Source organism: Xenopus laevis, chromosome 8S (genome assembly GCF_017654675.1).
Source record: "Xenopus laevis strain J_2021 chromosome 8S, Xenopus_laevis_v10.1, whole genome shotgun sequence".
Lineage (NCBI taxonomy): Eukaryota > Metazoa > Chordata > Amphibia > Anura > Pipidae > Xenopus > Xenopus laevis.
Genome location: NC_054386.1, coordinates 33,935,735 through 33,951,057, shown reverse-complemented (window position 1 = coordinate 33,951,057; position 15,323 = coordinate 33,935,735). Strand labels below are relative to the sequence as shown.

The window sequence follows — 15,323 nt, the reverse complement described above, 5'->3', positions numbered from 1 at the left end:
CCTTCATTTCACTAACAGATACTAGAAAGCAAGGATAGCAACAAAATGTCCACAACGGATGCAAGAAAAGCCTAGGAACTCAACAGATGTGAGCACAGGTAACTGTTGCCAATGTAGCAGGTCAAACATTATATTTAGATTATATATAGATTTAACTGACATTATAAGGTCACATGAAGTCCTTGAAGCTGCTGGTCAGGCGGTGGGGGGTTTCACTGAAAGTGAATGCACCCATACCTTTAGTTGGACAAGTCTAAACATGATATTGATAACCCACCAGTAAACTGCCCTTACCAAGTCGATGTGGATGTAAAACACAGCAGTGCAGTAGATACATTGTTTTAGCAGTCAGAACCAGCAATGTGCAGACATTGCTGCCCAAATACTGGGACTCATTTATCAACACTGGGCAAATTTGCCCATGAGCAGTTACCTATAGCAACCAATCAGTGATTAGCTTTTTAAACACAGCTGCAAGTAGAACAATGAATGCAACAATCTGATTGGTTGCCATGGGTTATTGCCCATGGGCAAATTAGCCCAGTGTTGATAAATGACCCCCACTGTGTTCAATAGCAACTACACATGCAAATCACTTTATAACGGTGTAATGACTGTCTGTTGGGAAGCAGATCAGAACAAGAATAATATTTGGGAGGAGTTCCCCTTTAATGTGTAGCACCTGAGGGAAGGTGTAGCAAGACACCCGCTTAAAGAAATGAAGTCTGCAAGCGATAAATTTAACTCCAGGAGCTCTGCGACGTTTAAACTGACAAAGGCCACGTATAAATGTGTTTGATAATACACTGGCGAATATTTCCTCGCTTTGTACACAACAGAAAAGGCATGCTTTTCACTCGCATATCTTCCCCGCTCAATGGACAACTTGTCACAATTGTGTTATTCACGGCTGACATATTGTAGTTATTATCACTTTGTCATCTTCATCCTCCCGTCTGAAATCGATTTCCACCTTGACACAGACGGCAATAAAATAAAGTGCGGGATTTCATTGGATTTTGGGTGGTTTGCTCAAAGCCACAGCATGTTGTCACTGTCCTCTGCCGCGGAGAGAATTGTAACTTTGCAGGATAGAGCTTGACAGAGGAGGAAATATTGCTTTATTATGCAACCGTCTTCCTGAGTTTAGCTGGGAACGGATAGCCAATGGGAAGTTCTGCATAATAACTCCACGGCTATACAGGTAGGCAAATCTATTATATGGACACCCAATATCCAGAAACCCAACAGATCAATAGTCTTCCTCACTATTGATAATCTGCTGTGCCTTCTACACATGTACCCCAGTGTGGCATTTGCACCAGAAGTGATTCCAGCAGAAAAGGGTGCAATACACTGAGCAATAGGTGATATATATTATAAATATCTGTATGTCACCATAATCATTACACTATAGATTCTGTCATATGACAACCTGTAACAGTTCTGCCTAAACATTATTAATAAGCCCTACATATTAACCATAGCGCCCCAGATGTTGCTGAACTACAGGTCCCAGAATTCTTTAACATACATAAATAAGGGTTAAAGAAATCTGGGACTTGCAGTAAAAGACACATAACAGGGCCCAAGGTGAAAGGGATTGTTAGTCTTTAACTGTTATGTAGAGAGTTATATTCTGAGACAATTTGCAATTGGTTTTCATTTTTTATTATTTGTGGTTTTTGAGTTATTTTGTTTTTTATTCAGCAGCTCTCCAGTTTGCAATGTCAGCAATCTGGTTGCTAGGGTCCAAATTACCCCAGCAACCATACACCGATATGAATAAGAAACCGGAATATGAACAGGAGAGGCTTGATTAGAAAGATAATAAAAAGTACTAATAAATGTGCAGCCTTACGGAGCATTTGTATTTTGGATGTGGTCAGTGACCCTTGTTTGAAAACTGAAACAGTCAGAAGGCAAATAATTCAAATATTAAAAGAAGGCCAATTGAAAAGTTGTTTACAATTGGCCATTGTATAACATACTAAGGGTAAGGGCACACACGAAGATAAAGGGATCTTCGACAGGGGCGCAACTATAGAGGAAGCAGACCCTGCGGTTGCAGGGGGGCCCAGGAGTGTAGGGGGTCCAGTGAGACCCTAATTAATTAGCAATTTTAATATATCTTGGTAAAATAGGCCAACTTATAAATATTTTGGGGCCCTAAATTGAATTTGCTATGGGGCCCAGTAACAACTAGTTACGCCACTGATCTTCGGGGGTCTTCTTCAGGCTCTCCCTGAAAAGCCAACGATTTAGATTTTAGCCGGTGGGATGGTACTCGGAGCGCTTAGTTTTCTGAAGTCGAACCAAGTTTCCTTGTGAGGCAACTTCGGAAAACAAAGCAGTCCATCCCGCCGTTGATTTAGATTCTAGCCGGCAGCAAGGCCTTTCAGGAGATCAGTTGCCCGAAGAAGTGATTTGTCCCTGGGCGACTAAATCTCCCCGGATCTTAGCGTGTGCCCTTACCCTAAAAGTTAACTTAAAAGTAAACCACCCCTTTAAGAAACCAGCTATATTAAAAGGGCTGTATTTCCAAACAGACACCCAAAGGTTCATGCATTGTACAGCAGCTTTTGGGGGTCTACATAGAAACGAAGAATCTCCCCCAGCAAAGTTTAGGGGGAGAGGGTTGATGTACAGACTGTCTACATGTGTGTGTCCAGTGGTGACAATGGGTGGATAACCAGTCCCTGGCACCTCTGGATGCCTTTGGACAATGCAAAGCAGGGGTGCCCAAAGGTAGATTGGGATTTACCAGTAGACCTTTAGTTGGTGATTTGTAAATCTCAATTGACTGTCAACATTAGTATGGGCACCCTTGATGTAAAGGATTATTCAGATACCAAAAGTTCTACTTCACAGGTAGTCAGATTGAAAAACACTGCATTAAATGGGTTGTTCACCTTTAAATAAAGTTTTAGTATGATGTAAAGGGACATGCTGAGGCATTTTTCAATTGGTTTTAACTTTTTATTATATGTGGTTTTTGAGTTATTTGTCTTTTATTCAGCAGCTCTCCAGTTTGCAAGTTCAGCCATCAGTGTGCTAGGGTCCAACTTACCCTAGCAACCATGCATTCATTTGAATACAAGACTGGAATGTGAATGGGAGAGGCCTGAATAGAAAGGAGTAATAAAAAGTAGCAATAACAATCAAGGAAAATGATGCAAAAACTATAAAAAATAAAAATTGAAAACCAATTGAAAAGTTGCTTAGAATTAGCCAACATACTAAAAGTTAATTTAAAGGTGAACTACCCCTTTAAAAAAATCAACAACCAAAACTAAAGTTGCGTAGAATCATACTCTTATTGGAGGCGGGGACCAATGAGATGGGTAAGAAATACACAGAATTCTGATTAGAGTTACTTACCGTGCTCCACAAAGACGTTACAGTGCGGCCCAGCATGCTTAGCGGAATCCTTCTTTCCCCCTCCTTTAATGAAGGGTAAGACAGGCAGGCTTGGCCTCCTCTGGTCCCCAAGGACTTTTCCAGGCTGCTGCCCCATAGGATGAACAGGACACTTGGCAAATAAAAATATAGATATATATATATAGAGAGAGAGAGAGAGAGACCAGTCTGGTTCTTTAAGGAGATTGTCGAAAGGCAGCGGTTGCAATTAGTTGATAAGGGATTTTAATAAAAGGAGTGGAAGCTCTTGTTGAAGTGAAGGCTCTTTGGTAGTCTGATGTGATAGTGCAGCACACAGGTTTCTAATTGGAAGAAGTCATGGGAGAAGTGTCACAGTCAGGACAACACGGTTCAGGGCTCTGCAGTCAAGTTTCAGAGGGAATAATGATAAGAAATCTAATAATCTATAAGGGAGGACTAATGAGACTTGCATAGAGTGTCAGCTCTTGCACCGATTTACCCCAGAGGTGTAGGACAGTACTAGCAATTGCTGTTCATACCCCCAGGCAAATTCAAGTAAAAGAAAGAGTTTAGTGTCACTGTCCCTTCAGAGCAGCCCTGCTTTCCCCTCCTTGGTCATCACCCAAAGCTGGGGGACCCACAATAGGGAAGCGGCTCCTTTAAGACGTTCCGGAATGACTGGAGGCAATGGCGGTACTTCCTCACTCTTCCCACACCCCCCGCTCCGGCCTCGCATGCAGAGCCTACCGTAACACCGCCCCACCGGAGGGGACAGGACGGAGCGGGTGCCCGCACACTTAGCGGCCGGGAGATGCAACACTATCCGCCGCCATGATAGGTCCTGGCCGCCGCTCCTGCTGCCCTGGGAGACGCAGTGACGTAAGCGGCGTCACTTCCGGGTAGCAGATTGCGCCTGCGCAATCTATCACAAGAACCATATTCAGGGAAGATAGAAAGTTTCTTCATAGACACTGAGAGACACATTCATTTAATAAAAAAATAGGAAAAGCAGCCCTGCTGCAATGATAATGTGTATTGCTTGAGTAACATCAACATGTTCCACTAGATCCCTGAAGGGACCAACTGCAACCCAGTCTCCCCTCACACAACTCCAAAGGGTCATCAGGGGAGAGTTGCCTTCAGCATAAATGAGCCTTTGCTTAATTCAGAATCTGCGTTTATTTAAAGATAACTTCTAGTAGGATGTAGAGAGGGATATTCTGAGACAATTTGCAACTTGTTTTAGTTTTTTTATTGTTTGTGGGTTTTAAGTTATTTAGCTTTTAACTTAGCAGCTTTCCAGTTTGCAGTTTCCTCCATCTGGTTGCTAGGATCCAAATCCCCATAGCAACCATGTATTGATTTGAATAAAAGACTGGAAAATGAATCGGAGAGGCCGGAATAGAAAGAAAAGTAATACAAAATTACAATAACAACATTTTTTTATATTTGTTTTTTCAAAGCTGTAAACAAGGAGGCAGCAAATAATTAAAAAAAAATATAAAGAAATGGGAGATGCCATTTGGGAATGTGTTGCTCCCATGAGCTTGTGGTTTTTGCTTTATCTATATTACCCTCTCCCCCCCCCATTCAGTGACAAATAAGTGATATTCGGACGCTGATTTGGTAAATGCTAAGACTATGAAGACCCACCCAGGGGCAATTGCAGCCTGGTTCTACAGTTTGCAGATAAAGCCTCAGCTTTGATTCTCAGAGCTTTAAGTCAATCTTTAAGTTGATTTTTTTAGCATGTAATAGAATGGCCTACTCCACAACTTTTCAGTTGGTCTTTTTCATAGTTTCATTATTTTCCTTCATCTTCTGTTTCTGACCAGTTTTCAAATAGGGGGATGGAGAGGGAGGTTCACGGACTCCAGCAGATAAACAAGTACATATATGGGACGTTATCCAGAATGCTTGAGACCTGGGGTTTTCCAGACAAGGGATCTTTCCGTAATTTGGATCTTAAGTCTACAAGAAAACCATGTAAACATTAAACAAACCCAATAGGCTGGTGTTGTTTCCAGTAAGGATTATTTATATTTTAGTTTGGATCAAGTATAAGCTACTGTTTTATTAATACAGAGAAAAAGGAAATCAATTCTTAAATTTTGGATTATTTGGATTAAATGGAGTCTATGGGAGACGGCCGTTATGTAATTTTCTGGATAACGGGTTTGCGGATAATGGGTCCTATATATGCATTGTTCGGTGAAGATACACTTATTCATTATCTTTCTAATTAAGGCCTCTCAGTTGCATCTCCCTAGCAACCAGGCAGTGGTTTGAAGTCAAAACTGGGTAAACTGGTTCATAGCAACCACAGGTACAAGAAAAATAGAAAGAGGTCGAGAGCTCTGATACACATGCAGTAAACAAATTCCTAAACAGAGATTGCTTATCAAAACTGTGATTTGCTGATACAAATGTAACTAAACACATAATAGAGAATTTGCTATACAAAAGGGCTGCAACCCTGCTCTTCGTTCAGAATAAAAAAAAAAGATGCAACTTTATTGCGTTTTTTGTTGTTGTTCTTTAAGTAAAACTCGCAACATCCTCCAACAAAAAAGCAGCAGAGAGCAGGAGGTCAGCCATAAGTTATACCCATGCACAGCTGCCATTGTGGCCCCTTCTATTACTGCCCATGACGCTGGATGTTTAATGGAGTGGAAATAAACAGAGTACTTTAATGGACTTGTCAAAGACTGAAGATTTCCCCCCAGCGAGAATTAACCTTCCAGCTCCAGGAGGCGCTGTCGGGTTTCCAAGACTATGTCTTCCATCACCTCCACCTTTAACAACTCTTTGATCTGAAAGACGAAGAGAAGTGAGCTTGTTAAGGCACAACCTTGAATCCAACAAACACCAGTAATAGGTAAAGAGATACATGCTAGCCCAGAGCTTTACTAACAGCTTTAGGCTAAGGCCACACTAGGCGATTTGACTCGCGGCGACTTTTCGCCGCGACTTTTCGGCGCGACTTTTAAGCAATCGCTGGGGAAACTTTTGCGCTGGCGTCTATGGGAATCGCGACAAATCGCCAGCGTAAAAACACACGCGGCGATCTTTTCTCTACTGTCGCTCGAAATTGCCTCGCTAGGCGATTTCGAGCGACAATAGAAAAAAGATCGCCGCGTGTGTTTTTACGCTGGCGATTTGTCGCGATTCCCATAGACGCCAGCGCAAAAGTTTCCCCAGCGATTGCGGATTAAAAGTCGCGGCGAAAAGTCGCCGCGAGTCAAATCGCGGCGCTATCGCCTAGTGTGGCCTTAGCCTTAAACATATTTAATCACTATCCAAGCAGAACAATCATTATATGGTAATCCTCACATACAGACACACTTGATCCTCAAACAAACAGCTGCTGCAGTTAAACTGATCTTATCAACAGGCCCCATCAAGAGCAGGACTGCTGCTTCCAATGGGGATCAGATAGGATCTGTGCAGTCACTGGGACAGAATGCTCTGTTATACAAATAGCTAGAATCTCAGCTGCCATAAAGCAGGGCAGGACTGGTGCTTCCAATGGGGATCAGATAGGATCTGTGCAACCACTGGGACAGAATGGTCTGTTATACAGATAGCTAGAATGTCAGCTGCCATAAAGCAGGGCAGAACTCCTGGGTATAATGGGTAATCAAAATTGATTATAGCTTTAATTGTATTTCTCAATGTTAATTAAGTCTAAATGTAAGACAGTGTACAGGCAAATATAATAATGGAATCAATTTAAGAGAAAAAGAAAAGACAAGTAGAATGACCCCCCATTGCAGCCAAACAGCACAGCAGCACTTCCCCAACTCGCCAGCAGAGGGCAGGCAGAGGCTGCAATTCAGAATCCAGGCTAAGCCTTTATAACGACGGCAGTTAATTGGAAAGCAGTCAGAAAGCAATCAGCGGCAATATTTTCCCTTATTGAATTTCTTTACTATATGGCTTTTTGAGCAGGCAATTTCCACCCACCAATTTATAATTAGTCTCCAATTTCTCACGTGTGATAAAGGCAGCCAGGAAATTGAGCTTTAATACACTGCCTGAGAAGGGACATAAGGGGAATTAACCCCCCCTTGTTTTTTTAACAACAGGGAGTTCAATCAGTGCCTGAACACCCTCAAACTACTAACTAAAGATTTAAAGGGCTATTAAACCTAAACCAAAAAATGTCCTCCTGAATTGTGCTTGATACAAGGATAAAACCAATGGTAACAGGTGGGTTTTGACCCAAAGAACAAATGACAGGCTGCAAAGATTTGGATGCAATGTGATCCTTAACATCAATGACCCCCCTCCTTAGCTGTCCCATCTGCAAGCTTACCCATCCGTCATGTCAGAGCCGACCTATGCAGCCTGCCTGGCTTTGGAACTGTTCTGGTGCCTCCAAGCGATACTGTAGTGCTGCACATCCCTGACAGGAAGCCTGCCCTTTTGTTATACATACAACAAATACCGTTTAAATATTTAGAAAGCTGCAGGTAGAGCACCCTTGTAGTGTTGGCAAGGTCGGAGTCTAGCAGCTAAAATATGGGGGCACTTTACCTGGTGGGACAATGAAGCTTCATAGCAATAGAGGATGCTGGTATCATACAGTAACATCTTCTGAGAAGCCAAGGCCAGGATGCAGTTCCTCAGACGAGAAATCACTTCCCGATCGGCTAACGCTATAGGCTGGCGACAGAATGGAAAAAATCAACATTATATTTAAAGGGGAAGTAAAGCCACTGAATAACTGCATTTTTTAATGCTTCCTCCAATGAGCAGCCCAGTGCTATACTATATAAGACTATGACTCTCTATCCATATCCTCGATTTATACAGGCACTGAACTGCTGAGAATTCTGGGAGCTGTCAATCCTAGTGTACACAGACGCCCCATTATGCTTGGGGTTGTTGTTCACAGATAGGGTTACTGCTTACATTAAAGCAGAGAAGACACACACTGCTAGTGCCCTATATTTCTGGCCTTGGCACACACTGCAGTGCTGCAATACAGGGGGGCTGCAGCATGCACACCAACATGGCTACCAAACAATTTCTCTGCATCCTGCCCCCTCATCCACAGGGCACAGCTGACACGCAGAAGACAGTAACACCAAACCTGGAGGGGGTGCTCTTTGTAATGCTACACCAGCGTGCAGGCTTTCTTAAAGGAACACCAAAAAATGAAAGCGTTTTAAAGTAATTAAATATAATATACTGTTGTGCTGCTCTGGTACAATTTGTGTGTTTGCCTGCACTGGGACACTATAGTTTATATAAACAAGCTGCTGTGTAGCCATGGGGGCAGCCATTCAGGCACAGAATACACAGTAAAGAACAGATAAGTAATAGTATAGTTTATATAAATAAGCTGCTGTGTATCCATGGGGCAGCCATTCAAGCACAGGACAGAGTATATAACAGATAAGTACTACTATAGTTAATATAAACTAACTGTTCTGTAGCCATAACAGCAGCCATTCAAATTTAAAAAGGAGAAAAGGCACAGGATACACAGCAGATAACAGATAAGCTCTGTAGTATACAATGAGATTTTATAGAGTTTATCTGTTATATGCTGTGCTTGAATGGCTGCCCCCATGGCTACACAGCAGCTTGTTTATATTAACTACAGTAGTTTCTGAAGCAAACACACTAGTTTTACCACTGCATGGAAACAGTACATTATATTGTTATTCCGTTTCACTTTCGGTTTTTGGTGTTAATGTTCCTTTAACACCTACTGGCACAGCTCTGCTCTTCATCACACACACTATTGGCAAACATGACTGGCAATGGGAAGAATTACCTCTAGGTTGGTGATAAAGCCCCCAGCCTCTTCCTCAGTCTCTTCAGGGGTGGGACAGAGCCAGATGAATCCATTGTTCCCCAGGATGACAGAGGCCCCGCAAGTCAAGTTATGGAAGTGCGTCTTACGTCTCTTGATGAGCGAAGGGGACACCTGGACCAGCAACCCCTGCCCGAGCTAGAATAGAGAACAACCAAAACAAATGGGAGGGTCTGTGCACTACTTGGTTGCTAAGGACATTAACCCTAGGCAATGGCATGGACAACCAGACAAAGTGGGGGCAGGAACCATCAGCTAAATCATTAGAAATAATAGAAGAGAGGAGACTTACTTTACCGTACTTAAGGCTCCTTGTGTGCAGGGATAATGCTCCATCTGAGTACACAGCCTGGACCTCTGCCTGGGGTCATCAATGAAGGAAGACACTCAACAAGCAGGCATCATATTAGCAGGAGCACCAGTATTTCACTGAATAAATTACAGCTGCTGGGAGTTGCAGTCCAACAGCAACGGGATAGCCACCAAATTAAAAAAAATATAGAACAAAAGCCTTAACAATCCTTCTTACAGGATGATTTCTAAATGGCAAATGTCAGGGATTGTACAGATTACTATGTAGTAAACATTAACGGTCATTTATACCCATGTGTATAATTTAATGTAAAACAAGACACATTGCTATTCTGTTGTTGTACATTATAGTTTTTTTTAATGTTATCAGTTTTACACTGTTAATATCATTAATGTGCAACAGGAGCGTCCTCTGCTGTTCAGTCTAGAAGGGAATTGGGCAAAAAGGCAAAAGGTTTAATGTACTGACACTGGAAGAGTCTCCTAACGCTCTCCTGCTCACTTCTATCATTCCAAAAGCATCAGGAAACTTTAATATAGATGTAGCTCCATCGTTATGGGTGACTTAATGGCAGAGCCAGGGCAGATACTTTGATACCCTTTAATTACAGACACCCCTCCTCCCTAAGAGATTTTGGTGTCTCTGTCCCTTGTGCTTCAACTTCAGTAACAGGACCCTACTCTCCGTCAACCATTTGTCATTTCTACCCCCTCCTTCTTTCTGCCCCCACAATTGTTTTCTTCCCCAACTCAATACCCCACAGCAGCTGTGATTGGCCCAGGATCAAGTGAAGTTGGAACCATATGATGATTGTGTTCATTTATCTGTCTGATCGCTGATACAACCTGCTGTTTGGATTGGGCAGTGCCATGTAATGGGCAGTGCAAGCTAAATCCTAAATAAAACCTGTTTTACTGGTGTTGAGCTGAAATGCAGAGGGAATAATTGGGTCTGATTGGCCAGACATGTGCTCCTATCATTCAGCATGATGAGTTGATAGAGAGCCAACACCTCAGTGGCATGACCGGCAAAGCTGTCACTAGGAGTGTGCCGTGGCAGGAGATGGCAGTTGTGGCTCTAAAGTGTGGCTCCCGTGCCAACCCTTCCTTCTAGGCAAAGGATACACTGATCAGGTCTCCCTCCTGCAGGTAACTCCGCATGGCCAACTCGTCCTCGGCTGACCTCCTCCTCTGAAAAAGAAACAGGGTGCGTGACTGAGCAGCACTGGGGAGCCGACCAATGCCACGCTAAGCTCTAGGGAAGCTGCCATGCCGTGCTAGATCTGCTCAGAGCACCGTGAAAGAACACAACTCCGAGCATGACTGGATGATCTCATTACTGCACACACAAAATGGACTGGGAACAGGCTGTCTTGCAAAACTACAACTCTCCACATCACACTGATAGCAGTAGGAGGTACTGAAGTAAAGTGCAGGGAGATGTAGCCTGGCAGGACTGATTTAATGTGTTTAAAAATGTTTTTGTTTTTTTTTTTTAAAGGTTTATATTTTTCATTTTTATAACTATAACAAGCAATAAGACAATCATGGTTCCTTATACATGTATAGAAGTCTCAGCACAGTTTAAACACAGTTTGAGTTCCCATACATTAGCATGTTCGTCCTTAAGCCTGGTAATCCCCAGGTAATTTTTCCGGTTGCTCTCAGTTATATGGGCTCAGATGTGGTCTTATATCTATTGCCCATATTGAATTAAAGTGGTACATATAGGTTTCTCCAACCCTGCTAGCCTGGCATCTCTGGGGGTAAGGGATCCTCAGTGGTGTCCAACCAGTCTCGCCATACCAAGTCATATTTTTGGGGCAACCCCTGGCAGCCTAAGTAATTTGCATAAAGGGGAGTATTGGGTTTATCAGTTTTAGCCAACTATTGAGCGTGGGGGGCTGGGGGGACATCGAGTTCAGAAGTATACATTTCCTGGCATAAAACAGTAGGGTGCGAGTTCTCGTGGCAGTCCTAGTTGTAACCTCGTCCACAACACTCAGGAGACATATATTAGGAGTTATTAGTTTAGGCAATGCTATTTTTTCTTGAATGTATGCAAGAACTTGGGACCAGAACTCTTGTATTCGTGGGCAGTACCAGATAAGATGCATCAGAGTTGTTACACTTGGGACATTGGGGTGAGTTCTGTCTGTTCATATGGAGTGGGGTTAGGTGGAGTCTATGTAGGACCTTACATTTTATCAGTCTATCTCTGGTGGAAATGAAGTAGTTGTAGGCCCTATCAGTTGCTTCTTCCCAGTCATCTTCCTCCAGATCTGGGATGTCTTTACTCCAGGTTACGCTTGCTGCGTTAAATGGGGTTTTTATAGTGGATAGGAGGTGTGAGTATAGTGTAGTAATGAGTTTTCTGGTGGAGGTAGCCCTAAGGGTTAATTCTATGTTGCTAGTTGCGGGTGCTATTATGTTTCCTTGGAATTGGGTGCGTACTGCCTGCCTCAGTTGGAAGTATGAGAACCAGTGGAGAACCTCTTTGGTGTGAACATGTTTTATTTTATTCCTGGGAATGACAATTCTTTCCATAAGCAGGTCCCCCAGGGTTTGCAAACCCCATTGTAGCCATATTTAATAAGCTGTGATGTGTTATATGTATGGGAGAAAGGAGTTCCCCCATAATGGTAGGTGTGGTGAGAGAAGAGGTGGTTTTAAATTGCATATTTTGAGTACCGTCACCTATGCTTTGTAATGTGTGATTATGATTGGGTGTTCTGTATGCAGATCACAGAGTCTGCGGGATCGCACCTGGGTGAGTGATTATACAGAACTTGCAAATGTGGCTTGAAGTCTGGGTTGAGCCAACAGTGGTATTTAAAATATTTTAGTTATATCAGGCATCCCATTTGTACAGTGTGTGACAACTAGACCTGAAGGGGTACCTGGGTCAGTGTCTTGGGGCCGCTTTCCACAGTCTTTTAGGGTAAACAAAGCAGTCACAGTAGTCGCAAGTGCCTGCAGTTTATTCTTTTACACAGTCTTTGGTAACAAGCACAAAAAGAAATCAAAACAAGGAAAAATAAACCCTTGCACCAGAGTGCTGGCTAAAAACAGCTGGCAGCCTAACTACAGTTGGGTGGCTTTCCGAACACCAAATTAACAGCAAAAGAACCAAAATATATAACACAATCACTGGTAACTAGTACCTTCCCTGTGCAGTGCAGCTCCTGCTCTCTCTCTCTCACTCTGAGGTGGGAGGGGTCCTACCGCCCAAGGTCAGTCAGGTACTTTAGCTGCAGCAATTACCTTGCAGCTTTGGTCTGTATTAATTATTCCATGTTCCAGGGTGTTGTATAATATAACACCCTGGGAGAAACATATTGCCCATCTATAACTAACCCAGCTGCTTTGTCACAAGTGTTACGGGTAAGTGGATAAATAATGACCACTATTCCCATCCTTGTACATCCCTAAAGGCGCCCCACCACTGGTCCAAGCTATCAAAACAGCCCCCTAAGTTTACTTATAGCCTGTACAGAGAGATCCCATAAAACTATAAAAAATACTTTAGGGTACAGGCCTTTAGGAAATAACATCTTCAGTAATAACATCTTCAGTTCATTACTGTTTGCAGCTATTCTGAGGGATAAATATAGAGCAGAGCCCTCCAAGGATTTTCTTTCACAGTGGATTAATTGCCTTATAATTTTATCATCATTAAATTCTCTACAGAAGAAAAGTGCAAAGTGGCATTGACACAGAAAATACTGCTGGGAAAGCACAAACAAAACAACCAGGAATAAATACAATTATATAGAAAAGAAATGTTCTGTATACAATAAGCTATACCCTCATACTGTACGGTCTAAGGGAAACAATATGGCACCTCCCTCCCATATGTATAAATTCAAATATACAGAGAAGGAATGTTCTATCCACACAATAATCTATACCCTCATACTGTACTTTCTAAGGGAAACAATATGGCAGCAACATTTAAAGAAACAAAGAGAAGAGGGTACAGAAGAAACCCATTGATCTCTACTTACCAGTTCCCCACCAGGAAGATTAACAGCAGAAAGAAGTAACACAGAATCCAACCGACTATTAGTGTCCACCTTCCATCTCTTCTGTTGCACCTGGATAGACACAACCAATATTCATTACACACAAACACACACACAGAGAAGCTAAATGTACAAAGTTAGCCAAGCTCTAGTAACGAACAGCAACCAAACTGATGTCTGCTATCAATGCATTAAATATAATGGGGATTGGTTGCTATATGTGAATAGCGATGCAGCAAATAGTATAATTAGGGATAATGTGATAAAAGAGGGGCACACTACAGCTTGTGGGAATAGCGCCAGAAAAGGAGGGCTCATCACTGTACCTCTGTAATACGGCCAACAACAATATCCCCAACTTCTCCGTTGTACCTAAAGGGTTAATAATAAAAGCAACATGTTGCAGATAAAGACAATGAAAGGGACATCAACACAACTGCCGTCCTTTAACTGTACAAGCTGAGAAACTGGATCACTCAGAGGAACCCACCTGGCTTTCAGGGCTCGGACACATATGAGTTTGTTGACCCTCTCGACGACACCAGCCACCGAGGCCACCAGCTTATCATCTTCTGTGTAAGTTCCATGGCCCCTTCACAATCAGACACAGTACAATGTCACTTTTTGTCCTTAATGCATTTCTTCTACCATTTCTGATAAGTACTAAATCAGAATTTACTACTACTTGCAAAGGAGTCGGTTTGTAATGAAATTGGGGTTAAGTGCCAGAATGCAACTGGTTGGGTCACCCCAAATCTCCCCATAACTGGCCTTCAGGCTTGGCCCCCTTAGCTCATAAGGTTACAGATATATAGAAACATTGGGGTAACAGTCACCCTGCTATAGTTCCAGGGGTACCCAGGGCAAAAATAAGCACTCACCCCAAATCTCCCCCTAACTGGCCTTCAGGATGGGCCCCTTAGCTCATAACAAGGTAAAAGATATATAGAAACATTGGGGTAACAGTCACCCTGCTATAGCTCCAGAGGTACAAATAAGCACTCTCCCAAATTCTCCCCCAAAGAGACTATTCGACTTTAATCTAACATTCCGTATGACACAGTCACATCCGGAGACAATATAATGCATGTGATCCAGCATGGAATTGCATGAGCGCTCTGGTTGGTAAGGACCAATATACCCTAGAAACCAGGAAGCGGTATCACAGTCTGAAAGATACAGCACTACTAGTTACATGAATGAAGAACTCCTTAATGGAATCTCTGTCTCTCTTTATCCCTTTGTGACACATGGCAAGGGGCCGGTAGTTAAAGGAGCGCTACATTCTCTACACCTGAAGCACCAGCACCACGTGGTACATTTTCCCCACCTCATGAATCCCGAGTCCGTGGAGATGGTGTCCCCGGGGGTCACTAGATGCAGGCCGCCCTGCGATCCCAACTCCTCGCTGACTCGCTTTTGTGCCACTGGCAGCCGTACTTCCACAGCCATCCTGATGCTTCCTGCCTGCACTTCTCACAGCATGTGCGCCACCATACTTCTCCAGGCGGATATCCGCCACCGGCCATATTGGTTGAGGCAGAGTTAAGGCGTTAAACTTTTACATCGTAGAACAATTTCTTGTGGCCTCCGGGCGCCATCTAGTCGTAATTGTGATAACTGCACACCCCGAGAAACAGGCGTTATGATACTATGTTTAGGGATGTAACCACAGAGCCTGTTTGCTTTTGTGCTTTTAGGGGTCCGTTTACTAAAGTGCGGTAAATCTGACTTTAAGTTTCCGCATGTTATCGCTGAGAATATTTTTACGCCAGAAT

At 43.0% G+C, this 15,323-nt stretch overlaps 2 protein-coding genes across 4 annotated transcripts in view; both read right to left on the bottom strand.

Annotated features, from left to right (window-relative positions):
• abl1.S (ABL proto-oncogene 1, non-receptor tyrosine kinase S homeolog) overlaps positions 1 to 4,565 on the bottom strand; it is a 94,490-nt gene extending 89,925 nt beyond the window's left edge. For both annotated transcript variants that reach the window (XM_018232702.2, XM_018232703.2), the window contains exon 1: positions 3,382 to 4,565. In XM_018232702.2, the coding sequence (XP_018088191.1) occupies positions 3,382 to 3,517 (136 nt within the window). In that variant the 5' untranslated portion in view covers positions 3,518 to 4,565. The remainder of the gene's footprint in view (positions 1 to 3,381) is intronic.
• Positions 4,566 to 4,805: 240 nt separating this feature from the next.
• On the bottom strand, positions 4,806 to 15,080 carry exosc2.S (exosome component 2 S homeolog). 2 transcript variants are annotated; one of them, XM_018231990.2, is made up of 10 exons: positions 14,876 to 15,080; positions 14,036 to 14,137; positions 13,872 to 13,917; positions 13,528 to 13,617; positions 10,646 to 10,711; positions 9,501 to 9,569; positions 9,170 to 9,346; positions 7,921 to 8,049; positions 7,700 to 7,806; positions 4,806 to 6,194 (listed from the first exon to the last, which is right to left on the bottom strand). In XM_018231990.2, exons 1-9 carry the CDS (start codon positions 14,995 to 14,997, stop codon positions 7,723 to 7,725), a joined length of 885 nt encoding a protein of 294 aa, XP_018087479.1. In that variant the 5' UTR covers positions 14,998 to 15,080; the 3' UTR covers positions 4,806 to 6,194; positions 7,700 to 7,722.
• Between the last annotated feature and the right edge of the window lie 243 nt (positions 15,081 to 15,323).